This window comes from Pan paniscus, chromosome 1 (genome assembly GCF_029289425.2).
Source record: "Pan paniscus chromosome 1, NHGRI_mPanPan1-v2.0_pri, whole genome shotgun sequence".
In the NCBI taxonomy this organism is placed as follows: domain Eukaryota; kingdom Metazoa; phylum Chordata; class Mammalia; order Primates; family Hominidae; genus Pan; species Pan paniscus.
This window is the reverse complement of record NC_073249.2, coordinates 98,025,020-98,052,110: the sequence shown is the minus strand read 5'-3', so window position 1 is coordinate 98,052,110 and position 27,091 is coordinate 98,025,020. Positions and strand designations below refer to the sequence as shown.

Here is a 27,091-nt window from a genome sequence, read left to right as displayed (position 1 = left end):
CACATAGATCTCTTGGCTTTGGCCCAAGTTGGGGGATCTCAACGGACAGAATAGGTAACATAGAAGAGGGCATTCCAGGCAGCAGGAAAAGTACTGGGTTATACTAACAGAATGACAAAGAACCCATCAGAATGGGCTGTAAACAGGTAAGACTTAAAGGCATATTAAAGAAAAAGACTTTTATACATAGTAACAAACTGCAGGTAAGAATGAGACATTACTCATTTTCCAGGGTAGGAAGTCTTATGAATGATTTATATCAGGGACCTCTAAAGAGTAAAGGTTCCCTACGGAACTCTGGTAGCACCAGTTCCAGGGCTGAGCATGCTTCAGCGAGTTCATTGCAGGCAACATCTGAAACATCAAATAAATGGAAGCTCCTTAAAGATTCCTCCAAGAGTACCTGAACTACTCACCAGAACTGTTCCTTCACTAGAGCCTTTCTGCTAATTGGGACTGAGATTTTTCTTTTCTTTTTTTGGAGACAGCATCTTGCTGTGTCACACAGGCTGGAGTGGAGTGGTGCAATCTTGGCTCACTCACTGCAACCTCTGCTTCCCTGGGCTCAAGCGATCCTCCCACCTCAGCCTCTCAAGTAGCTAGGACCACAGGCACACACCACCACGCCTGGCTATTTTTTTTGTATTTTTGGTAGAGATGGGGTTTCAGCATGGTGCCAGGCTGGTCTCGAACTCCTGAGCTCAAGCAATCTGCCCGCCTCGGCCTCCCAAAGTGTTGGGATTATAGGTGTGAGCCACTGGTGCCTGGCTAATACTGAGATTTTTCTGAGAAAATAAATTTTGAGAATTGTGGTTGTGAGAAAATATAGTTGCCATGTAGTATAGAGGTAGACATTACGAATCCCTAAATTTTAAAAAAAGACCTGTGTAAGGCATCCTTATGTGCTAGTTTTAAATTTTCTAGTTTATCTTGCTTTATCCTTAAAAAAAATTCACTTGCCATTTTTCTACCATCCACATTACTATACATTTATATTTACTTTCAAGCACCTCAAGTACTTCAAGCCTCTCATTTGAGCCTCACAGTACTGTCAGAAAGATGCTATAAGGAAACACGTTAAAATTTTGCAAAAAGTTTACAGTGGAGATCTACTCCTTAAAGATTCCTCCAAGACTACATGAGCTACTTACCAGAGCTGCTCCTAGAATCCAGGTTTCTAGAATCTTAATCTGGGCCTTTACTTTTGAATAGTATAGGTGGGGTCTTACTCACACAGCCTAAACCTAAATTGGTTCTGGTTCCTAGTGAATTTTTTTTTATGAGACAAGGTCGTGTGGTGGTGCAATCGGGGTTCACTGCAACCTCCGCTTCCCAGGTTCAAGTGATTCTTGTGCCTCAGCCTCCCAAATAGCTGGGATTACAGGTGCCTGCCACCACGCCCAGCTAATTTTTGTATTTTGTATTTTTGCATTTTTTTGAGACAGAGTCTCGCTCTGTCACCCAGGCTGGAGTGCAGTGGCACGATCTCAGCTCACTGCAACCTCCACCTCCCAGGTTCAAGCAATTCTCCTGCCTCAGCCTCCCACGCAGCTGGGACAACAGGTGCATGCCACCATGTCTGGCTAATATTTTGTATTTTTAGTAGAGACAGGGTTTCACCATGTTGGCCTCAAGTAATCTGCCTGCCTTAGCCTCCCAAAGCGCTGGGATTACAGGTGTGAGCTACCATGCCCAGCCAGTGAATGGTTATTTCTGAAGTGACTTTAGAGAAAGAATATGAATGTGTATATGGGAGGGACACTTGTTTCATAGATGTGATCCTTTCTGTGAGGCAGTTGGCAGTTTTCACCAGATTTAGGCTCACAGCCTGCTTCCACCTTGTGATTCAATCAGAATTTGGTTTTAGAAAATTTTCTTGAGAACTTTATTCAGCAAAAAAATCCTCCAAATGATTCAAACAGGACTGTATACTCTTCCTCTCTCTCCACGGGTGTATATGTGTGTATACATATAGATATTATACTAGCAATTTAGAAAATTTCCTGAGCCTCCTGTCTCCTTTCTACTTGTATTTTAACTAAAGGTTACAGAGAAATAGCTGGAGCAGTTTCAAAAGCCTGTCTCCAATAACATATCAGCAATTGAGGCTGGGAGGCAGTATTCTCTTCCCACTTCCTGAGGCTTTTAAATATAATTATGCTAATTTTTGCCTTTGCCTCCTGATTCAACTGGAGTCTTTGAGTTCACCACTCAAAAGCTTTCCTTAACCAGAGTCACCTGATAAGGTGAGTCAGAAGTCTGCAGAATCACTTCCAATGACGAAAGCCTGACTGTTTCCCAGCCTCGAAAAGGATACAGCCTAGTAGTAATGTGCATCATGACTGGTAGAGGGGACTGAGCCTGACGTTGAACAGCCTGGAAGTAACACAGCAGTATTCAAACACTGGAGGGTTGGGGAGGGATCAGGAGGTGGGATGGGGGAGACACACTTGTAGTGTGGTAGTCCAATTTTTTTGTAGTCTGATGGGAGGAGAATATTAATTTGGTCCACAGCAAGCCAGACTATATGTGTAATAAAGGAAGGACTGCATGGATCCTTTATCATACACTCCTCTCCTCCACGCACCAATTCCTATGCCAAATCCTGCCAAAGACAGAAATACACAAAAAGCTTGAAAGTGCTCAATCTGAGAGCAAGTTAAGCTGCAGGAAAGCAGCTGCAGAGAAGTATATTAAGACAGGGCACGGGAAAGAGGGAATCAAAGCAAGTGCCCCACTGTCACCCTCATTACTTTCCTGTTGCTACAGATAGATGATAGCTGCACTCACACAGCAAAGCAGATGGCTGAGCAAGCTGAAGCCCAGACTTCAGAGTAAGTAGTCATCTTCAAGGTTATCATCACCAGACATGGAAGCAGCTTCTATTGAAGATAAATAAGAAGGAGAAAGTTAGACACTGCCCTATTCTAGCAGGCAGTGCCAGCGAGGCTCAAAAGAAAAATGGACCTCTTGGTACTCAATGACCTGACTAGGAACCAAGCCTTCAATTAACCTCCCTACTCTGGAAAGACTGAGTGAGAAAAGTTAATCTCCAAAGATGCTCTAGGGAGGAAATACTGCTTGTACCTGATAAGCTGAGGCAGGACAGGGTATGTGTTCTCTCTCCAGAGCTCTTTTTGGTCTCAGTGAGCAACGTGCTGAGAGAGGCATCTGTTTCTGTGGCCTGAGTGGATGAAAACAGGAAAAAAGGAGGAACATGTTGGCTTTTAGGAAAAAAGAGGCCACCCTTTCATTCTTCTCATAGGACCTGGTTAAGGCAGCTGCATTTGGCTACCAAGAGGGACAAAATGCTCCTTTGGTCAACTACTGGAGGAGCTCAAAGTCCTTAGGAAAGCTAACACAGTATCAGGACTAGAAGCCCTTAGTGTCTATGTGCTAGATTTGCCTGGAAGCAGCACCCTATATAACTACAATAGCTCACCATGTCCTTCAACATGTCTGGGACAGCTCTGTTTTCTTCTATGTCTTCAGGAAGCTCAATTGCGTATCCTTTGTGTACTAATTCTAGCCCAATATCAAGTTTCTGAGAAGAAAAATGAAAAGGGAATGATGTTCTCTCAGTAAGCAAGGGCAAATTTGAGGAAACAAGGCAGAAGGACTGATACTTTAAAGACATTCCTTTGGTGAGATGGTGAGAAGGATCTTACAGTAAGAGTAATATCAGATAAGGGTTTCTGAGAAAGAAAATTAGGCTATAAATATACTGAAGATATGGCAAGCAGTGAGTGAATGCCAGTCTTACCTTCCCATTGCTAGTATCGTATAAGTAGATCTTTGGCCAAGTTGAGATCCCAGTCTGGACATAGCTAGAGATCTTGGCTACCAGAGGCTTCCAGTCAGCACAATGAGTGAGTCTATCAAACTCATCCAAAGCTTCCTCTTCCCACTGGTCACCTGGCAAAAGATTGTAGGGGTTACTGCTGATAGGGGTGGGGCTTATACCCTGGAGGGAAGTTGGAACTACCCTTTTCTACTCAGGAAGGCACCTGTGTCTTCTCTGGTTGGGTTGGGTCTGCCAGGCAAGTTTCTGGCTGCTGCTAGTGTTGGTGAGGAAAAGGCACCTGAGTCCCCAGAATTTAAAAAGCCTGGGAATGTGAGAATTCCTTCCAATGAACTGTATGAAGTTATTCTATTTGGAGGTAAGCTCAATAGGTGGCATGACCAATTTACCTGAGGGAGCGATCCGTGCCAGACTACATTCTATTGCTTGAAATGGAAGGCTTAGGAAGTCACTCCTGAAGTAAAAGAAACTAAAATTAGAATCCTGGGGCCAAAAACATCTTCTTATATTGCTGCTTTCAGAAAGAACCAACTAACATGAGACGATAACCATCTGCTCTCTGTAAACAGGTTCCCTTCCAAATCCCCCTGACAACTGCCAACAGCTCACCACCCTATGGCGAGAACTGAGTCAGCAGTTGGGATTGAGCTGACCTCAGCACTGACCTGAGAGCCCTGAGGTCCTTCAGTGGGCAATCTCCATTATCTCCAAAGTCAACAAAATAGAGGTCCAAGTTCCCATTCTCCAAGGTGCCGAGGACCCGGGCTCGATACCAGGAACCATTTGTAGGTAAAGGTGCTGCTACAATGTCTCCTACATGCACAGTCAAGTCTTCAGGCTGTATGTGGGAAGGAGGAGAAAGGCAGAGAGTTACAAAGTGGTAGGCTCATAAACAGAATTGCAGGAGGAAGAAAGAAAAGTAGTTGCTCCACAGGGAAAGGAAGAGTACAATGAAAAAGATATGCCTTCTTTTCATTAAACCCCAGCCCTGTCCCTATGGCAACTCACCACACTATTCTCATAGTGCTGGGTCATCTCATTGACAAGCTTATCCAATTGCAGGCTGCGGGAGCCAACGATCTGGATCCAGAAGTGGTTAGGGTGCTCAGAAGCAGAAACGTAGACTTCTAGGTACTCATCAGCATGAAAACTGAAGTCAGGACTGGGGACTGAACACAGAGATAAGGATGGTGGCCACATCAGACCCATCTCTGGTTGGAATGAAGAGACTAACCAGGGTAGTGAGAGGTACATATACCAATGGCTGTTACCATTTTAAAATGGCAGGAGAGGCAACTGGATGAATCAAACAAGAATATCCTAAAGAAAGATACTAAGCTATCCTTTGTACCTTTCCATGTAACTGAGTAATAACAACTTACATTCTTTGTCATGTGCTACATATTCAAATCAGTCACCAATTGTACAGAAGATAAACCTCCATATGCTAGCTACAGCATGGATCAGTAAAATGGTAATATGGACAGCAATCTTTACATGGACAGTGACGGACATGGACCTGTTCCAGATCCCATTCTACCACTGACTCTTTACATGACCCTGGACAAGTCTGTGAGCTTCTTGGGGACCCAGGTCCTCTTTGCCCACGCCAAAACCTATGTACAGAAGAGAAAGCTCACAGCCTTTTCTTTTTCAATAGTGATGATTTTTAAAAACAGTAATGAAAAAGGCAATATAAAATCTGGCTGAGAATTTTACTTGTTGATAAAGTATGTCTAGGCTGGGCATGGTGGCTCATGCCTGTAATCCCAGCACTTTGGGAGGCCAAGGTGGGTGGATCATTTGAGGCCAGGAGTTCGAGTCCAGCCTGTCCAACATGGTGAAACCCCATCTCTACTAAAAAATACAAAAATCAGTTGGGTGTGGTGGTGTGCACCTGTGGTCTCATCTACTCGGGAGGCTGTGGCATGAGAATCACTCGAACCTGGGAGGCGGAGGTTGCAGTGAGCCGAGAATGCACCATTGCACTCCAGCCTGGGAGACAGAGGAAGACTCTGTCTCAAAAAAAAAAGTATGTCTAGAGGAACAATATCATGTAAATCCAATTATTTGATGCATTACTCATTTGTTTCCTGTGTCAGCATTATTTTGCCATTTTCATCAGCTGTTTTATATTTAGAAAAATATTTATGTTTAGTATTAATTCAAGTAAAATATTATTACCAGTAAGGAATATCTGTGATGATAGACATAAGTGTATTCATGAAAAAAGACTTTTTATTGCTTCCTATTTTGGGTAATCTAAGCCAGTATTTCTTTTTAAAAAAATAGTTAATTTTTTTTTTTTTTGAGACAGGATCTCACTGTCACCCAGGCTGGAGTGCAACGTTGCAATCCCAGCTCACTGTAGCCTCGACTTCCTGGGCTCATGTGATTCTCCCATTTCAGCCTCCCAAGTAGTTGGAACCACAGGTTGCGCCACCATGCCCTAAGCCAGTATTTCTTTTTTTTTTAAACAGAAAACCTAGGTTATTTGTTAAGCTGTTACAAAAACAAAACAATTACCATTTGAAGTACTTTGAGGACTTTATCCCAGACTCATTTGTTCTGTTACAGAAACTAACCTAAAAGGTTGGAAATTAAAGGATATAACCTAAGAGGTTATAACAGAGCGGGCTGGTAAAACATGGCGAAAGGAGCTCTCTCTTTCCCACCCTGTCTACTTATACCTCCAAGCTCCTGTGCATTCTCACCACATAGGTCTGCTAGCTTACAGAAAATGCATACAGTGAAGGCAGGAATTATACGCCTACTCAGAGGGTACCCAGACACAGAAAGTTTTGGGGTAAATAATAAACTACAAATATCCTCTTGGTTAATTCATTTTTGTTAATAAAGGTCATGTATCTATCTTTTGCTGGTGACAACTTGTCTCAATATAGTCTGTCTCAAGAAAGAAGTAGTTCAGGTTGGGTTTGGGAAAAGGAAGAAGACTTTCATCAACTTTGCTTCAGAGTGGAAGAGGCACCAAGTTCTCTCCTACAATTAGGAGCAGAATCTTATACCTGCATAAATCATTTTCAGTGATCAACATCTGCATCCTCAAACTGTCCAGCAACTGTTGGTGTGGATTCTACCTCCATCCCATCTTCAAAATATCTTACTGAATCTTCTGTCCTGACCCCAGCCATATTATACTGGCTGCTCAGACTGAGAAAGCATTCCTTCTAATCTCTCCAATATCTAAGCCAGTATTTCTATCTTCAATGATTAATGGGATCCCTCTTTGTTACATACTTTCAAACATGGACATCTCTGGGATGGCCTGGGCTCCAGACTTCTGAAAGCTGTCATCACTAGGTTTCTCCCAGGAACCTTCCTTTGACACTACCACAGCCATGTCGCCTCCTCCTTTGGGTGGAGGAGTCACCAGGGGTGCAGTCGGCTCCATGCTAGAACTGGTGTTTTTCCATAAAGCTGGCTCTCCAGCTCCACCTGGCTCTGTCACGTCTTCTCTTCTCACACTGATTGGCTGTTTGCGTGGGACCCTGGTTTCTGCAGAATGAGCAATTCTCTTCCGAAGTTCTTCATCTTCTGAAACTTTCTCCAGTATCAAATGCTGTGGAAAACAAGAGAAAGGATGATATTCTGACCTGGGATAGAGTAAAAGGATGTTCTCATGCTCAGGTATAATTCAAGTCTATTAGCTACTTGCCTTGGCTGCTGCCACTTCCTTCTGTGTTCCTGAGATTTTTATAAGTCTTGATAGTAGTAATGTCCCTTCTGATTCTTTGTCACAGGTAATTTTGGCTCCAGAGGCCTTACAGATAGAACGAATTGTCTCGCCGCCTCTCCCTACATTAAACAATATATAAAAACCTGCCCTTCCCTCCTGGCCAACCTTAGCTACTGGAGAAATCACTGTTTTGTATATACTAGGAGAAGAGAATCAGTTCTCATTTCCAAAGTGAACAAAATACAAGATGTTGAATGGAAATCAGGAGCTACTGAAATCATTACTGTGAAAAGGAGAATACCATATTCTTTCCTTTTTCCATTTTATTTAAACTCTACACTTTGGCTAACTTCATGTCATCTTCATTTTGACCACTCAGCATGGCCATATCAGGTCACAAGAAGATATGCTACATAGTGTGTCAGAACACTGGATCAAGGACAGGACATTTCTCTGCCTCTAACAGCAGCACTAAGCAATGCTCTAGGGGAAAGCATAAAAGGTACCCTCTAGAGCACTGTCTTGAAAGACTTGAGATAACATGAGCATCCCAAGCTTCCCTTTAAAAATCAATTATAAGGTAAATATAACACATCTACTAGAACCCTTAAAGAATGAATTTGTAAGGTTCAGATCATACAACTTCTTGAGGAAACAGGTTTGGTTTTACCACCAGTTCTACAAACAGTAAACCTCTGGTCTCAATGTCCCTTTTTTTCCCCTCACATGGTGAAGGGGAACTAGGCCAGAAAAAACCCTGGGAAGGTGTGAAAGAGGGGCAAAGGTAAAGAATAAAGGAAACAATAGAGGAAGCCATCCAGTGGTACCTATGATTCTGCCCACAGATCTCTGGGGAACTGAAAGCTGCTCAGACACTGGGGTATTCTCTGTCAGGATCTGATGGATTGCTGCTTTGGCCTTGCACACCTGAACAGGAAAACCACTGATAAGCAGCACTCGCTCATCGCCTACATCCTCTGTGTCCACATCAATCCGAGCACCTGTCTGTTTCCGCAGCTGCAAAGAAAAGGACATTTGGCACTACATTCTGGAAAAGCTCCCATTTGAGCCCAGCTACAGACACTCTAAAACAAACCCTGGAGGTAGATAGAATTAGCCAAAGGAATCAGCTAATACTATCTATACAACCAGTCCTCAGTTACTTTATATACAACCTCAGTTACTATCTTACTTTATATACAACCTCAGTTACTATCTATACAACCAGTCCTCACTTTATGGAAGGAGATTAGTAACAAATGTAACCCCAAATAGCAGTGAATTCAAACCCATTTATCTTTGTGTTTAGAATCCTTTCCCCTTACTAATTTTATTTGGATTAGAGAATCAAATATTTTGTTTTCTTGACATTTCAGCTGAACAATGGAAGATGGTAAGAAGAACCAGGTAGCCATTCAATATTTACTGTCAATTAATGAGAGTTCATTAATTCCATAGTAGAAAAGGATAATTTGACCAGGCGCGGTGGCTCACGCCTCTAATCCCAGCACTTTGGGAAGCCAAGGTGGGTGGATCACGAGGTCAGGAGATCGAGACCATCCTGGCTAACACGGTGAAACCCCGTCTCTACTAAAAATACAAAAAATTAGCCGGGCGTGGTAGTGGGCGCCTGTAGTCCCAGCTACTCGGGAGGCTGAGGCAGGAGAATGGCGTGAACCCGGGAGGCGGAGCTTGCAGTGAGCCGAGATCGCGCCACTGCACTCCAGCCTGGGCGACAGAGCGAGACTCCGTCTCAAAAAAAAAAAAAAAAGGATAATTCAAGTTATACCATGCTGACAATCACCCAGTCAAAAACCCATATTTCAAGCTAAGTCATCCTTTCTCTAGGGAGAAGTACTCTTCTCTAGAAGGGAAGTAGCTAAAAAGTTTAGTTAGCTAAAAAGTTCCTGTATTTGTTCTTTTAAAAATATACATAGTGGCTGGGCCCAGTGGCTCACACCTGTAATCCCAGCACTCTGGGAGGCTGAGGCAGGCGGATCACCTGAGGTCAGGAGTTCGAGATCAGCCTGGCCAACATGACGAAACCTCGTCTCTACTAAAAATACCAAAAATTCGCTGGGCGTGGTGGCGGGTGCCTGTAATCCCAGCTACTCGGGAGGCTGAGGCAGGAGAATCACTTGAACCCAGGAGGCGAATGTTGCAGTGAGCCGAGATAGTGCCATTGCATTCCAGCCTGGACAACAAGAGCGAAACTCCATCTCAAAAAAAAAAAAAAAATATATATATATATATATATTTTTTTTATATACACACACACACACACACACACACACACACACACACACAGAGCATGTGAATGTTTTGTGATATGGGGTCAGTGGAAGGAAACAAGAAATCAATAAACAGAATCAATCCTTGGGAAAGCAGACTGCCTACTCACACACTTACCTGTTTAATATTGGCTCCTTGCCGGCCAATGATGAGTTTCACAGCCTCCTGGGGAACCCGCATCTCTATCTCAATGTCATCTTCCCCAACAAATGTCAGCCGCTCTTCTGCACAGATCATTGTTCATCAGATCAGACTTAGATAACACCCAAAGCTATTATAACTACCAGTCCTCCCCAGAATCTGGCTGTCAAAGAGACACTGATCCAAGAGATAAAGTGAGGATCTCAACCATAACAACAAGGAAAAGTGGCATCTGAATGGGAATTAGAAGGTCCCAAAGGATCAGAGATGGGCATTTTCTCTGGGACACTGTTTCAGATGCTAAAATGGGAAAAGCAGATTCTGCAATAAAGAGGTGCTGGGGTTTGGGCAAACTACTTCTCCCAAGACATGATTATTGGAGAAGAATGAAGGCCAAAAGTTACCTGAGGGGTCCATTAGGCTCAGAACTTCTCCTGACTGATAGGTACATAAGTTATTTCTCTAGGTCCTATTCTCTAGATCCAGCCTTTGAGGTAAGTGCCTTCTACTAACAACTAATTAGAGAAAAGGAATATATAAAAGAGATGAGTATAGAAATTAAAAAAGAACTCTTTGCTGTGTTGATGTTGCTGAAGAAAGCACATCAGTGGAGTTATAAAATGAGTTCATTTCATAGACTAGATTACTTTGCTATGTAAGAACATAGCAAAGACTAGGCCAGGTGCAGTGGCTCACGCCTGTAATCTCAGCACTTTGGGAGGCCGAGGCAGGTGGATCACTTGAGGTCAGCCACCCTGGTGGTGAAACCCCGTCTCTACTAAAAATACAAACATTAGCCAGGAGTGGTGGCACACGCCTGTAATCCCAGCTACTAGGGTGGCTGAAGCAGGAGAACTGCTTGAACTCGGGAGGCAGAAGTTGCAGTGAGCCGAGATTGCTCCACTACACTCCAGTGTGGGCGACAGAGTGAGACTCTGTCTCAAAGAAAAAAAAAAGACTAAATAATTTTAGTCAAAGATTCCTCACAGAAAGTCAATTAAAATACCTGGGTCAGGCATGGAGGCACATGCCTGTAATCCTAGCACTTTGGGAGGCCGAGGCAGGTGGGTTGCTTGAGCTCAGGAGTTCAAGACCAGCCTGGGCAACATGGCAAAACCCCATCTCTACAAAAAATACAGGCCTGTGGTCCCAGCTACTTGGAGGCTGAGGTGGGAGGATTGCTTGAGCCCAGGAGGTCGACACTACAGTGAGCCAAGATTGTGCCACTGTACGCCAGGCTAGGTGACAGAGTGAGACCCTGTCTCAAAAAAACCCCACAAAAACCCCAAAACAAAACACACACAATACCTGGCAAGGAAAGAGTTTTTTTCAATTTAACAAGGCAGGAGCATGTCTGAACATTTTCACACACACAGTCATAGGGTTCACGTACCTCTGCTTTCCCTATACCTGCGGTATAGGATATAGGCAACTGTTGCACTGGCTGGGATCCCAAGGCCCAGGGCTATTTTCTGAATGGTGGACAGGCTTGTCCAAGAAGTCCGTTCAGTAGACATTTTCTGCTGTACTCTTTGACTTATATCCTGAAACAAGCAAAGCAGGGAAAAGAGGGAGGTTTCATCTAATCCTTTTATGAATAGCAGAGAGGCATGGGAGCACATTATTACTGAAAAGACTACTACTGCCTACCTTCCAATTTCAAGAGCTTCAGCAATTTCAAAATTTATTTCATATAAAAAGGGCTCAGGGTATTTTTTAAAAGTTAGCTAAGGTACACATAGAATTAAATAGAAGCATACTTCACTTTCCCCACCCAAGTCAGTTTTAAAAGACAAAAAAAATTAAATGAATCAAATATTTGAAATATATATACTTAGATTTCATATTAAATTATTTAAAATTACTTATCTAAGTCCTTTTATGCCTCCAGGGCTTTCCAGAAGCTGCTGCCTCTGCAAGAAATGCCATTCCAGGCTTAGTAAAGGCCTTACTATTTATCTTTGTTGGAAGTACAGTCTTCATTTACTGTCTCTACTTTTGGTTTCTATTTATTTACTCTTTAACAAACAGTGAAATGGGGTTCTTCCCTGCTCCATCGCCCAAACTGTAACTTCCCAGATAATCAACCTAGAGGTCATGCATGGAGCCTTAACTCACCCATCTCTCTGCGGTAGCAGGAAGGTGGCCACTCCCTCCACAAAACTCTTTCCTTGGTTTCTGTGCCCTCTTTCTCTTGGTTTCCTCTTATTTCCCTGGAGGGTCCTTCCAAGTTTGGGCTTCTCATCCTGTGCCATCAATTGTTAATGTCACTCTGCTCTCTTTAGACCATTTCATCCACATATGTGGGTTCAATTACTACCTATATGTTAATGACATCAACAATGCTGCATCTGGCCTGATTCAGAAGCTCAAATCTTATTTAGACCACTGCAGTGGACTTCTTACAGGCTTTTGTGCTGAGTTTCTCTCTGACACTGTATCTTCATTTTGCTGCCAAGCAAATTTTAACATGTTCCTCATTATATTTCCTTATTCCACATAGTTTCTCAGCCTCCCTCTGCACTCAAACGTCTCGTGCTGCCTCCTCCAACCTCTCTCAACTGAGGTCCTTGCTATTTCACTAAAAAAGGAGAGCATTCAGAGAAAATATCCACAAGCTTCTACACATTTGCCCACCTTCCTCCACCTGTGCCTAAATGCTTGCTGTTCTCTCCTGTGACCACAGATGAACTGTCTCTGCTCCTAGCACTGAAGTCTTTCATAAAAGCACTGCTCCACAAGTTCTCCTTGCTTCTCCTGCATGATTAACGTTTTCTTTCCTCTCTACTGGATAGTCCCATCAGCAGACAAACATTCTCTGTTCTTAAAGAAAACCCTTCCTGGATTTCACTTCAACTACTTCCCATTTCTTTTCTTCCTTTTAAAGGAAAACTTGAGTGTCAATATATCTGTCCTCAAGTTCTCTTCTTAAATCCACTCTAACTGCTCACATCAGAGTCACCAATGATTTCATACTGCTCAATCCAAAGATCGATTCTCAGTTTTCATCTTACCAGATGTCCCCACAGTATTTGGCACAGCTGATGATTCCCTCTTCTCTGAAACACTTTCTCCATAGCACACCCTCCTGGTTTTCCTCTTTCCTTTCTGGCTATTCCATCAGTCTCCCAGTTGCTGGTTTCTTCACATTTTTCTAACCTCTAAACACTGGAGTGCCTCAGGGATCTGTCCTTCGCCCTCTTCTGTTCTACCTCACTTTCTTGGTGATCTCAAGTCTCATTCACAGACTGGCTTTAACTCCTATCTATATGCTGATAACTTCCAAATTAATAGATCCATGTAGGACCTTTCTCAACTGCCTACATGGATCTCCATTTGATGTCTAATAGACATCTCAAACTTAACACTGAGCTCCTGATTCACCCCCTTCCCATAATCTTTGCCATCTCAGCAAATGGCAATTCCTTTTTTTTTTTTTTTTTTTTTGAGACAAGGTCTTTCTCTGTTGCCAGGCTGGAGTGCAGTGGCACAACCATGGCTCACTGCAGCCACAACCTCTGGACTCAAGCAATCCTCCCATCTCTCAGCCTCCCAGTAGCTGAGACTACAGGTGCATGCCACCATGCCCGGCTAATTTTTGTATTTTTTGTAGAGAAAGGGTTTCACCATGTTGTCCAGGCTGGTCTCGAACTCCTGGGCTCAAGTGATCCACCAACCTCAGCCTTCCAAAGTGCTGAGATTACAGGTGTGAACCACTGTGCTCTGCCTCGACTGCATTCTCTTACTCCCTTAGTCATCCTCTCTCTCACACTGCACACCTAGCCTGTCAACAAATCTTATTTGCTCTACCTTCAAATTATCCAGAATCTGACCACTTTTTCTCTTTGTAGTTCTATGACCCTGCTCTAAAACACCATTATCTTTTCCCTAGATTACTGCATTGCTTAATTACGTTCCTGCCTTTGCCATTGTCCATTCAGTTTATTCTCAACACAAGAGCTGGAGTAAGTACTATGTGCTAGATGCTACTGTGGCACTAAAGACACAAAAATGAAGAGATAAATGTGTTGAGTAGCTACTATGCCAGGCAAATTACATAATTTTATTTTACAGTCATATAACCCTGTAAGGCAGGAAATATTAATCCCATAGAAGAGTACCCATGCTTGAAGAGGTTATCTAATCTCTAACCCAGAGTCTGGGTTATTCTTGCTTGTAAAAAACCTTGTAAAGTGATTTTAGAACTCCTTCCCCACTCTTCCTTTTACCTAAACTCTTAGGGTAACAGCACCTGTATTTTCATTCTTTATTTTGATCAACATATTCAATTCAAAATTAATACTGGTAGAAAGTACTGTAGGTGGTTAAAAAAACACTGAAGACTAAAAAACTAAAGATAGGTGATAAAAAACTGAAAACTAAATATCTGTATTTCCAGATATTACAATCTAGTAGAACAAAGCAAGCTGGCTTTAAATGAGATTTGCTTAAAAATGAGTAAATGTAACTTATGCCATAATTTACCTTCAGGTACAAAAATTCAACCCAAATAATTATAATAAACAAAAATGTATTTCCCCTGGGGGGAAAAGCTGGCTATATCCTGGTAAGGCTAAAAACATACTCATTAATACAAAACCTACTCTGGAATAAAACTTAGGCTTTCAGGGAAAGCACAGTCAATCTGGAAGAGTAAAGAGAGAAAGGAGAACATCTAGCACTGAAATCTCACTGAGGAGCAGATATAGTCAGGTAAGGGAGGCTGGAGGTAGATTTCTTACAACAGTCATCCTCTCTTATCCTCGAGGAATATGTTCCAAGAACCCCAGTGGATGTCTTGGAGTACTGAAAACTATAGGTTTTTTCAATCTGATAACCAAGATGGCTACTAAGTGACTAAGAGGCGGGTAGCATATACAGCATGGATATGCTGGACAAAGGCAGGATTCTCGTCTGGGCCAGGATGGAGATTTCACCATGCTAGTCAGAATGGTGCACAATTTAAAACTTAAGAATTGTTTACTTATGGAACTTCCCATTTAATCTTTTTGGACCAGGATTGACTATGGGTAAGTGAAAGCAAAACCACGGAGAAGGGGAGACTACTACACTGTCATACAGATGACCAGAATTTGCATCTGGCCTCACAGCTTTACTGATCAATAGAACTGAATAAAGTTCTTCAGAGAACTACCAGAAGTTTGCCAAATCTATTTTTTCTATATCCTGGTTTTAAACAAATTTAATCCACCTTCTTGCCCAGACTCAAAAGCCTGAGCAAAAAATAAAACGGCCTTTTACTACCCGAGGTGGGGGATGGGTACCTCTTTTCAAGGGTGTCGTCTATTTTGGGTCATTAGTTACTCAGTGAATTCAGTATATCATTTTTAGAGACTATCAATCTGAGGGAATACTGTTCTCTCCCGACCTTTTTAGAATGTAGGACAGAAAGGGTTGAGTTTAATGTAGACTGTTTTCATTTATGAGGTTCTTTCCCCAACTCATTGGATAAGCTTCTCTTTTTTTAAATACACTGCAAATAAAAGCTTTCACCATCCTGAAAGTTTGGATGGTATTATATAAGCATTGTTGTATATACCAAAGGAAAGGAAACAAGTTGTTTCATAAAGGAGATTTTTGACTTAAATAATTCTTGAATACACACCTCCCAAACTGCTACTTTCCTACACTGAGATGGTTTATTCTTGGTGTCTAGAAAGAATTTGACTTCTTTTGTCCTGATTACTTTAGATATATATATTTTTTGAGACGGAGTCTCACTCTGTTGCCCAGGCTGGAGTGCAGTGGCACGATCTCAGCTCACTGCAACCTCTGCCTCCCGGGTTCAAGCGATTCTTCTGCCTCAGCCTAATGAGTAGCTAGGACTACAGGCACCTGCCACCATGCCCAGCTAATTTATGTATTTTTAGTAGAGACAGGGTTTCACCATATTGGCCAGGATGGTCTCGAACTGCTGACCTCATGATCCGCCCACCTCGGCCTCCCAAAGTGCTGGGATTACAGGCATGAGCCACTGCGCCTGGCTTAGGTATTTTCTTATGTGACCACTAAAGTGCAAAGCTTGTTTCCATTATTAATGCGTCTTGGTTAAATAGTGCTAGCTCTTTCTTGTGTGCTGAGCACATTGGGGACAGAAGGAGGAAGAAGAATTTCTACTTGGAAACATTCATAGTCTAGGAAACATAAACACCAAAACAGGCTGGGCACAGTGGCTCATGCCTGTTAATACCAGCACTTTGAGAGGCTAAGGTAGGAGGACTGCTTGAGACCAAGTATTCAAGACTAGCCTGGGCAACATAGTGAGACTCTGTTTCTACAAAAAAAAAAAAAAAATTAGCTAGGCGTGGTGTTGCACACCTGTAGTTCCAGCTACTCAGGAGGCGAAGGTGGGAGATGGCTTGAGCCCAGGAGGTGGACGCTGCAGTAAACTGATGACACCACTGCACTCCACCCTGGGCAACAGAGTGAGAATTTGTCTCAAGGGGTTTAAAAAAAAAAAAAAAGTATAGGGCAAGATGTGTGTAGGTTATATACAAATAATATGCATCTTATACAAGGGACATGAGCATCTATGGATTTAGGTTCTCTGCAGGGTTCCTGGAACCAATCCCCTGCAAATAACGAAGGGAGGGACAACTGTATAAATTCTTGGTCAATGCGACAGTTGAAAGTAGCTAGAACCTTAAGGTTTATTTCTTAGATGGTGTATAGTTGAAAATCATCTCATTAAAATACAACTCACTTTTCTTCTGCAAACCTATACTACATGAATGAACTGCACTAAATGGACATTTATTCAAGCCAATAAATATCGAGTTCTGATGTGTGCTTGACCCTGGGGACACAACAGTCAAGATAGATTTGGCAGCTGCCTTCATGGAGTTTCCTGTCTGGCAAGGAAGATCTTGACAGGCAGGAGTCTTTAGGTCTTAAGGGCTTTGGGAAACTGAAATCTAGCCCTGTGAACACGAATAAACTGGATCTGTATTTTCATGCTGTCTGCTTTTAAAAACTGGCCATAACTGATGCTTATGGGGCATAGAAATCACAAGATTTTATAACTAGAAGGGACTACAGAACTTATTTGATTCCATTAATAACGTTGCAATTTGGGAAACTGCGGCTAAGGGATAGAAAAGGATTGATCTAAGGTCACACAGCTCATTAGTCATTTCTACACAATACACTGTGCAATGGAAATAAGTCTGTTTTGATGGCCAGTCATAATCACACCTCTTTACAGAGGACCAAAGGACTAGCAGCACTTTTGTTTTCCAGTTCTGACACTATCAAGTGCAGAGGGGCCTCTGCAGCCAAGGCCCCTCAATCTCGACCCCCTACACTGGGTTGAATTACATTGCTATGGGCTTCCACAGAATCCCCAATATCCCTTGATAACACATGCCATGCTTGTCATTCTTGATTAACATCTGTGTCCGTGGTGAGGAGAATGAATTGAAGGCAGCAACCGTGGCTGCAGGAGACCAATCAGGGCCTAGTCCAGGTGTCAATGATGGAGATAGAGAACAGATGAATTGGAGAGTTTGTTGTTGTTTATTTAGAGACAGAGCCTTGGTCTGTCACCCAGGATGGAATGCAGTGAATGATAATAGCTCACTGCAGCCTTGAACTCCCGCAGTCGTCCGGCGTAGCTGAGATTATAGGTGCGGTTTTGGCCGACTTCCATTTGAAGCAAAAGGTAAATTTCACTAACTCCTCTTCAAACATTACAAATGAATTTGTGCTAATTGAGTTATCAGCTGATGTCTCAAAAAATGAGACTCTACTTGATCTGTCACTATGGTTTTGTTCACAATTTTCATATCCTTTCAGTTATAAGTTTCTCTTAAAGAGAAATGGAAAATAATATAATGTAAACGGGGATAACTGCATAGTACTGACTGCTAGCTTGTGTTTGATTTTATTACTTAAAAATTGAATGGGAAGGAGGAAAATACTAGAACTTAAGACCACAGTTTCTAGGGAAAGCTAAGAATAGAAGATGAGGATCATTGCTCAGTGAGGAATGTGGTTAGATAATGGTTTTCAGTAAAAGCTAACTTTGAAATTTCCTGACATTTGTATTGAACAATTGCCAAAAACTATCTGATATGCATCGCTAAGGCTTACTTTATCATTTAAAATGACAGGAGTCAAATAGGATGTGATCAGAAGTCAAATCACATTGTTAGCTCCATGAAAGCATAGATAACTCATTCCAGTATCTCCTAATAACCAGAACCTACAAAGAACCTACAACATGGTGACATGCTTGAATCGAAGCAGCTCAATGTTCTCATCCTTGGTACGTTTATTTTAAATTCAGGAGAAAAAAAAAAGTGTCAACCCCTTTCTCTCAAAACAAGGAAAGGGTCTAAAAGTCAGTCTTTGAAATAGGGGTCTCCAGCCAACCCCCACGATGATACCTGGATTAAGGAATGAGGGATACTGGAAAAACAAAAACCCCAATGTATTATTCTGACGACTGTAAACAGCCATCCTATTAGCGATAACTAAAGAAAAAGCTGGGGAAAGTTAAAGGCAAAGTGATATATGGATGGCAGCTCTCAGTCTCAAAAAGGCCCAGTGGAAGAGTCTGAACTGACTCAGGGCAAACACAAACGCTCCCGCACCGGGTCCGTTGTGGCGTAAGCGGGTGACTGGAGCATCTTCCTCAGATACAGTTACGAGTTCCCAGTGGGTCAAGTTGCCCCCGAGCGGCGTCTCACAGCCCAGGGCTCTGACTCCCCCGCTGCGCCCCACATCCTTCCCTCGCCCGGGGCACGCCAGACCCCTCCCTTCCCTCGCTCCCGCATTTCTATCTCCTAGTGGCCAGGGCTGCCCATGGCCCTGTCTTTCCCACTCCCCAAACCTTCGGTCTCCATCCCCGCCTTTACCGCTGCTCCAGTCAGCCGTCGAGTGCGCCGCCTCGCGCCTCACCCCAGCTGCAGCCACCAGCGCCGCCGCCTCCCACTCACACCACGACAGTGAGCCCCGCCAGCGGCGCTTCAGCCGCCACTTCCCCGCCCCCGCAGCCCGACAGCACCAATCAACACCCTGCTCGCAGTCCGACCAATCGCCTTCTCCCGTCACAACCAATCCTTCCGCGGGCTGCCCCTGAGCGACGTGGCTGCTGCTAGCCGCTGCCCAATTACCCGGATGGAATCCAAAGCAGGCCCACCCTGTCAGCCAATAAGATCCAGGAAAAGCAGATGTTGTTAACTGAGACCGCACCTGCTGAGAATTAAACAGCCAATTACAAGCTTCCCGGCGTCCTCGCAGACCACCTCTAGGCCAATTACCGAGGAGTTTTCTATCTTCTAACCCTTGGGGGAAAATCTGCGCTCCAGCAGGTGGGACCGAGGCATAAGAGCGTTGAATCATGAGTGGCACCGTTCGCAAAAATTGGTGTCTTTGTACAAAGACAGTGCCACAACACAACTCAGTGACCATCGGGAGAGCAGCCTCATGATGGCCGATGCTCCATCAGTTTTCTCTTGCGATCTTTTGCATAGATCGGTCCGGCCCCGCATATGGCGATGAGGACTCAAGAGACACGGAAAACGTTTTCTTTCTGGAAAACATGAAATAGGCTTTGTAGATGGACAGGAAGTCAAGGGACAAGCGGTGCGCCGCAGAGAGCGAGGACCCACTCTTCTATTCCTTTGCGGAGGCACGGACACACGGTGTGGCCCGAAACAGCGGCAGGAGAGTGAGACCCGGGCTCCGACCGCGGTGGTAAGGGGGCGGCGGGCCGTAGGGGCGCCAGGGGCCCACCCTTCCCTGGGGATTCGAAGAAACGGGTCGAGGCGACAGCGTGAAGGCCTACGCCGGGGGAGGGGGTGGTGGCGGGGGGCGTTTCTGTGGGGGTGAGGAAGGGAGCGGGTCTCCGCAGGCGGAAGTTTGGAAGATTTTATTCCAGACGCTGTCCTGGTCCCTGGACCGTTAGGAACGGTTGGGTCCTGCTACCGCCTCCGTGGGGCGGGGAGCCTCGCGAGACCAGCGCTGCGCCCTACTCGGTCCACCCTGTCCCCGCTCCGCGCTAGGGGCTCACCCTGGGGACAGGGGTCGGGCGATCCTGGTCATTGGGGGATCTTCCGCACTAGCTTCCATCACAATACCTGGCAGGTGATGAGCAATAAATATTTGCTGAAAGAACGCAAGGTTGTATCTTTTGTCAATTAGGCAGATGCCTTTGGGCCTCAGGTTTTGCTTTCTATTAATATAAAAATGTGTATGCGTTTTGAATAAGTAATACATTCACATTCTACAAAATTCAGAAGAAACAAGGTTATTATAGTGAATAAATTTTCCTTCCTTCAAGGCAACTAGGGTTACCAGTTTCTTGTGAAAAATTTCACAAGATATTCTATAGTTAACGTGTGTATATGTGTAATATATAAAGTGTATATAAATATACATACACGCACATATGTACACACACATATATTTTTTTAACCCAGTTGATAACATACATACTATTTTGCAACTTTCTTTGATACAGTCTGGAAATGTTTCCGTAGCAGCATATACGTATCTGCCTCATAGTGATAGTTTCATAGTATGCCTGAGGGATATATGAAGATATATTTAACCAGTCCTTTAACATTTGATTGATATGCAAGGATACTTCATTTCCCTCTTGCATATGTGTATGATAAATACTTAGAAATGCAAGTGCCAAGTTAAAGAAATGTGTGCATTGTTTTTTCATTTGGATAGATTAAATTTTGTAAATTCCCTTCCTCCCACAAAGATTTTTATAATTTTAATCCCACCAGCAATTTTTGAAAATGACTTTAGTTAGTATTACCAAATTGCCTTCCCTGGAAATTTTACCAATTTTGTCTCCCGTCAGCAATGTATGAAAAGAACCTGTTTGATAGCACACTGGTGCTGTTAAACTTCCTGTTTTTTGACAATCTGATAGTGTAAATGCTATCTCACTGCAAGATAAAATTTCATTGCTCTTATAAGTAAAGTTGAGCATCTTTTAATATATTTAAATGGCAATTTTTTTGTAAATTCTCTGTTTTTATATTCTGTTCATATTTTTATTGGTTATAGGGTCATTTCTTAATACTTGCTGTTTGTATGTAAGTTAAAAGTATTTTCCCGGCCAGGTGTGGTGGCTCATGCCTGTAATCCCAGCACTTTGGGAGGCTGAGGCAGGCTAATCACCTGAGGTCAGGAGTTCAAGACCAGCCTGGCCAACATGCTGAAACCCTGTCTTTACTAAAAATACAAAAATTAGCCGGTTGTGGTGGCAAGCGCCTGTAATCCCAGCTACTTGGGAGACTGAGGCAGGAGAATCGCTTGAACTGGGGAAGCGGTGGTTGCAGTGAGCTGAGATTGCCACTGCACTCCAGCCTGGGCAACAGAGTGAGACCCCGTCTCCAAAAAAAAAAAAAAAAAGTATGTCCCTTTTCCCAGTTTGTTCTATGTATATTGTTTATACATATAACAAGTATTTTCCCTTTTCCAGGTTTGTTCTATGTATATTGCATATTTTGAGGCTGGTCTCCAACTCCTGACCTCAGGTGATCAGCCTGCCTCAGCCTCCCAAAGTGCTAGGATTACAGGCCTGAGCCATTGCCCTCAGCCTGTTTATGGTTATTCTTTGCAAATTTTAAAAATTTTTATGTAATTGAATTTATCAATATTTTCTTTGATAATTTCTGGGTTTCTTTCTTTCTTTTTTTGAGGCAGAGTCTCATTCTGTCGCCCAGGCTGGAGTGCAGTGGCATGATCTTGGCCTACTGTAACCTCTGCTTCCCAGGTTGAAGAGATTCTCGTGCCTCAGCCTCCTGAGTAGTTGGGATTACAGGCATGTACCACCATACCTGGGTAATTTTTGTATTTTTTAGTAGACTTGGAGTTTTGCCATGTTGGCCAGACTGGTCTCAAACTCCTGGCCTCAAGTGATCCACCCGCCTTAGCCTCCCAAAGTATTGGTATTACAGGCGTGAGCCACTGTGCCTGGCCAACCTCCGTGTTTCATATAATTTTTAGTAAAGTCTCCCACTACTTAAGATTATTCTTAAAGCTCCTATGTTTTTTTAAAAAGTACTTTGATAGTGTCTTTGTATATGTAAATATTTGATTCATCTGGAATTTATTTTGGTGTAAAGGTGTGAGATAGAGATCCAACTTTGTTTTGTTTTATTCAAATCCTTCTTATTGAATAACCCATGTTTTCTCCATTGTTTTTGAATGCTACCTTTATAATACCACATTGCCATATGTATTTGGGTCTATTTCTGGATTTTTTTCATTTTGTTCCATTGATCATTAAAATTTTTTTTTTTTTTTTTAGACGGAGTCTCACTCTGTCACCCAGGCTGGAGTGCAGTGGCACGATCTCGGCTCACTGGAACCTCCAACTCCCTGGTTCAAGCGATTCTCCCGCCTCAGCCTCCCGAATAGCTGGGACTACAGGTGCCCGCCACCACACCTGGCTAATTTTTTGTATTTTTAGTAGAGACGGGGTTTCACCGTGTTAGCCAGGATGGTCTTGGTCTCCTGACCTGGTGATCCGCCCGCCTCGGCCTCCCAAAGTGCTGGGATTACAGGCATGAGCCACTGCGCCCGGCCTAAAAATTTTTTAAATTGTGTACATTATGTTTTTTTTTACCACAATTTAAAAAATTAATTTATAATATACATGCAGAAAAATGCACAAATGACAAGTATATATCTTGATGAATTTTCACAAATGGAATACATTTGTGTAACCAGCAGCAGATCAAGAAACAGAACATTGCTAGTGCCCCAGAAGCCACTTGTATGTTCCCTCTCAGTCACTGCTCTTCTCAAGGACAACCACTCTTCTGACTCCTGATACCATAAACTAATTTTGCCTGTTCTTGCTTTTTATATAAAGAGAATCACAGAGTATGTACTCTTTTGTGTCTGGCTTCCTTTGTTCAAATTATTTCTGTGAGATTCAGCCATATTGTGTATAGTTTTAGTCCCTTCATTCTGACTACTGTGTAGTATAATATTGTGAGGCTATATTGAACCATAATTTACTTTTCTATTCTGTTACTGTTATTTTGGCTGGAATCACATATTTTTAGATTATCTAAAGGAGAATGTATGATAAGAATCTTCCTATCTTCCTATGCATTCAAGTCATTGGTACCCCATCAGTAGAATTTTAGTTTTCATTATGTAGAATTTACATACTTCTTATTAAAATTATTCCTAGGTATTGAGTGCCTTGATTGCTATAGCTTGTTTTACTTTAAAAAAAGTAAAATGGTAGTTCAAATCCAAGGAAGAATGTGTCCAGTGTTGCTATAAAAATACAGACCTACTTTATGGGTCCATCTTCTTCTAGCTCCAGTGAAGGTGGGATGGGCAAAAAAGAGGAAATGAAGTCCAAAAAGGAGGTTACACTTTATAGTTAAACCACAAGAGGAATTTATTTCTTTTTTAAGACAGAGTCTTGCTCTGTTGCCCAGGCTTGAGGCAATGGCATGATCTCTACTCACTGCAACCTCCACCTCCCGGGCTCAAGCGATCCTCCTGCCTCAGCCTCCCAAGTAGCTGAGACTACAGACATGCACCACCACACCCGGCTAATTTTTGTCTTTTTAGCAGAGATGGGGTTTCACCATGTTGCCCAGGCTGGTCTCCAGCTCCTGGGCTCAAGGCATCCACCTGCCTTAGCCTCCCAAAGTGCTGGGATTACAGGAGTGAGTCAGTGTGCTCAGCCTCACAGGAGGAATTTCTTAATCAGAGCAGTGAAAAGCCAGGTGGCATCACTTTTCCCGGAATTTTTTTTTTTTTTTTTTGAGATGGAGTCTGACTCTATCATCCAGGCTGGAGTGCAGTGGCATGATCTTGGCTCACTGCAACCTCTGCCTCCCGGGTTCAAATGATCTTCCTGCCTCAGCCTCCTGAATAGCTGGGATTATAGGTGCACACCACCACACCCGGCTAATTTTTGTATTTTTAGTAGAGATGGGGTCTCACCATGTTGCCCAGGCTGATCTTGAACTCCTGATCTCAGGTGATCCACCTGCCTCAGCATCCCAAAGTGCTGGGATTACAGGTGTGAGCCACTGTGATCTTATTTTAAAATAAGATTTATTTGATCTTATTTTAAAATCAGATTGAATTCTAACTTGCTGGGTAGGGAGGTTGGGGAGCAGAAGAAATAACTTCGAGTGAGCTGATGCCAAACTCACCCTCAAGTCACTGTACATTTGGGATTTGTCATCTCATTTCTCCTCTCAGATCCCAAATCAGGATTGAAAGATTGAATTGTGAGATGCTGGGATTGAGTGAATTGTAATTTCTTTATTCTCATCTCCAGTCCTAAGAGTCTATTCTCTTTCCCTGAAGGGTGTTCTGAACAGGCTGTGGGAGGCATTAGGTGGAGTGAGTTAAGATAAGGTCTGGGTTGCCCAGAGAGTTCAGTGAGCAGGTGTTCCCTTTAGTAAACTGAAGCAGGAAAGTAGATCTTAGCTAGGGATCTGGGCAGTGAGGGGCTCTCAAATACAAGGAGCCTGGCTCCGGAGCCTTGGCTGCCCACAGAGTTCCCTCCCTGTACAACATACGAATGATTCATTCAAGTGCTGTTCAGCTGTCTGAGTCTGAAAAACAGCACTCATCTCTCCTGTTGCCCATCGTCGGAGTCACCCCCTCCTCCCCACTTAAGTCTCTTCACCAGAAACCAGCGACTGGGAGCAGAGCCTTAGTGTCCTCACTTATGCTGGTGCTACTATTCAATCTTTAGGCCAGATTTAATTGTGGCAGATGCCCTAGGAAAGAATTCTCCTCAGCCTCTCTGACCACCACCACCCAGCTCTATCTTCCTACTCAATTCCCCTTATGAAGCAATTTGGAGGAACAGGACCCAGGAGTCCCTGTTTTCAGATACTCTCCAGCCTGAGTCACCACCGTACTGACTTCTTACAGCAAGAGTTCCACCCAAAGTCTCTTGCCTCTCCCTCAGATGGGTGCTGGTGGGAGAAGGGGACAGGGGAGGAGAGAATGATGGAGCATTTTTGTGTGTTTTCTTGCTGGGCCCATTGTAATACCTGCTCTTACCTGTGCTAACATCCACTTTGAACGGTAGTCCTTCTCAGCCTTTTCTCTTTGCCTCTAATGGACCCTGGGGAGCAAAGGTGGCTTGAGGCCTCAGAGTTTTCGCTGCAACCTGTGGCTTCTTATAGCAGAATTTTTAACCTATATTCTATGGAGTCTGTGATGGCTTCAGAATAACTGGATAATTTACAAACATTTTTGTTCATAGCTTGCATCAGGGATTCTCAGAGGGATCTGTGACTCAAAAAAGTTGAGGATCATTGCTTAGCCGGGCTCTCATCTCCTGAATCAGGGATCCAGCACAGCACAGGAAATAGAAGTCAGAAATAGAGAAAGATTGTATGGGGGACGGAAATGTGAAGTGCTGAGATGGTGCCACAGCATCTTTGGGTCCAGAGTTCTCTCTCAGCTTAGGTAAGACCATGTCTGAGATGGAAGAGAGAGGGGTAGAAGGAGAGCAGGATGGAATGTCCTCAGAAAGGTTCTGTCAAGCAGGGGTAGGCAGAAGGTAGGCAGAGTCAAATTCTTCTCCAATCTGAAGTAGCTCACAGATTGTTCCGCCAATCTGTGCAACCTCTCTCTAACCTAGGAAGTTGTTGAGGTTAGAACCCAGAAAAGAACTAGGAAATGTGAAGCCTCCATTTCAGAGAATCCTTTGCTGGAAGCCAGGCATTTCACTGAAGTCCATTTACTCCCTGGAATTTCTGCTCCTTTCTATCAGTCCCTGAGGCAGAGGCTGTAAGGACATTGGGAGAGGGGACTGAGAAGAAAGAGTAAAAACAAAGAAAAACCCCAACATCCTGAATCAGGTGCATTAGAGTTAATGAAGAATGTAAGGACCAATAACTTAGCCCAGTCCCCCCTGAAAGTTCAGAGTGGATGCATTGGAAGATTTCTCCTTTCTTACAGGTCGTGTCCTGCAACTGAAAGGCCCCGGGAGAGAGAGCCGTGAGGGCGTGGCAGTGAGGATGGCAGTGTGATGGAAAGGGGGAGTTTTCAATCAGACAGCCATGAGCTCAAATAGCTAGTTACTATTTACTAACTAGCTCTGTGCACTTGAGCACTTACTCTATTTGACCTTTAGTTTCACCAGCTAAGATGCCTCCCTACTTTATAGGGTTGATGTAAGGATTAAATAAGAAAATATATATAAAGCCACTGACGTAGAATAGGCCCTCAATAAATGTTATTTTCTTCTCTTTGAACTGCTGTCCCACCCTGGGCAGAGCCTCCATTAGATTGTCCCCATGATGTGGTACCATACATCCCTGCACATGGGCCACAAAACTTCTGCATACATACCACCCACTCATGTCCTTGGCTGCATTTGCACACTCATCAGCACACACACAGCAGCCTGTGCCATCACAGCTGAGCTGAGGGCAGTCTTCCCGACAGGTAAGATGAGGGACTGGCATGCTAACGCTTGGACAAGCTGTGGAAGTGCTCATCATAGTAAGCTTGTTACCTGAATGGGCTTCACCCCTCAAAAGTGTTCTGGTAAAGCTGTGAAAGGAGACTAAGGGGCTGTGATGGGACTAACTCCATAGGCATTTCCTTGAGATTAAATGTGTTTCTTGAGGGATACTTTGTCCACCCACCACTGCCAAGGAGACCTTAGTCTATGCCCCAGGTTGCAATGTCTGAAGCTTTGCTGTCCAATATGATAGCCATTGGCCACATGTGGCTATTGAATGCTTGTAAAGGTAGGTGGTACAGCTGAGGAATGGAATTTTAAATTTATTTAATTTAAAATTTAAGACAGAGATTCGATTCAGTTATTGGAAAATGTTTTATGTTTGAAAAAACTTACATGTGTGAATCCACTTTCTCAACAGTGACCTGTATGAAATATAGATTTTTCTGGTGAAAATTTAGTAACTGAATTGCGACGTTGAGATGTACTGTAACTGTAAAATATACACTGGATTTTAAAGACCTAATATGAAAAAATGTTAAATATTTTATGATTGATTTTTATATTGATAATATATTGAAATGATAATAGTTTGGGTATATTGGGTTAAATAAAGTAAGTATTTAAATGTATCCGTTTCATTTTGATTTTTTAATTTAGTAGCTACTAGAAAATTTGAAATTACATGTGTGACTTAGATTCT

General features: G+C 43.1%; 1 protein-coding gene and 1 long non-coding RNA gene across 3 annotated transcripts; one reads left to right on the top strand and one right to left on the bottom strand.

Moving 5' to 3' along the window:
- Positions 1-164: 164 nt before the first annotated feature.
- TDRKH (tudor and KH domain containing) lies at positions 165-19,881 on the bottom strand. Of its 2 annotated transcripts, none has more exons than XM_055101195.1 (14): positions 19,149-19,881; positions 11,326-11,476; positions 9,909-10,015; positions 8,327-8,516; positions 7,479-7,618; positions 7,061-7,382; positions 4,811-4,971; positions 4,468-4,640; positions 4,192-4,256; positions 3,764-3,915; positions 3,443-3,544; positions 3,088-3,184; positions 2,791-2,882; positions 165-354 (listed from the first exon to the last, which is right to left on the bottom strand). In XM_055101195.1, exons 1-13 carry the CDS (start codon positions 19,365-19,367, stop codon positions 2,830-2,832), a joined length of 1,932 nt encoding a protein of 643 aa, XP_054957170.1. In that variant the 5' UTR covers positions 19,368-19,881; the 3' UTR covers positions 165-354; positions 2,791-2,829. The 2 variants fall into 2 exon arrangements, with proteins under 2 accessions (XP_054957170.1, XP_054957164.1); XM_055101189.3 differs by having other exon boundaries at positions 165-2,605; positions 19,149-19,871.
- Positions 19,522-27,020, top strand: LOC130540922 (uncharacterized). The gene is made up of 2 exons (XR_008954957.2): positions 19,522-19,652; positions 22,231-27,020. It is a non-coding gene; the product is annotated as an uncharacterized LOC130540922 (long non-coding RNA).
- Positions 27,021-27,091: the final 71 nt, after the last annotated feature.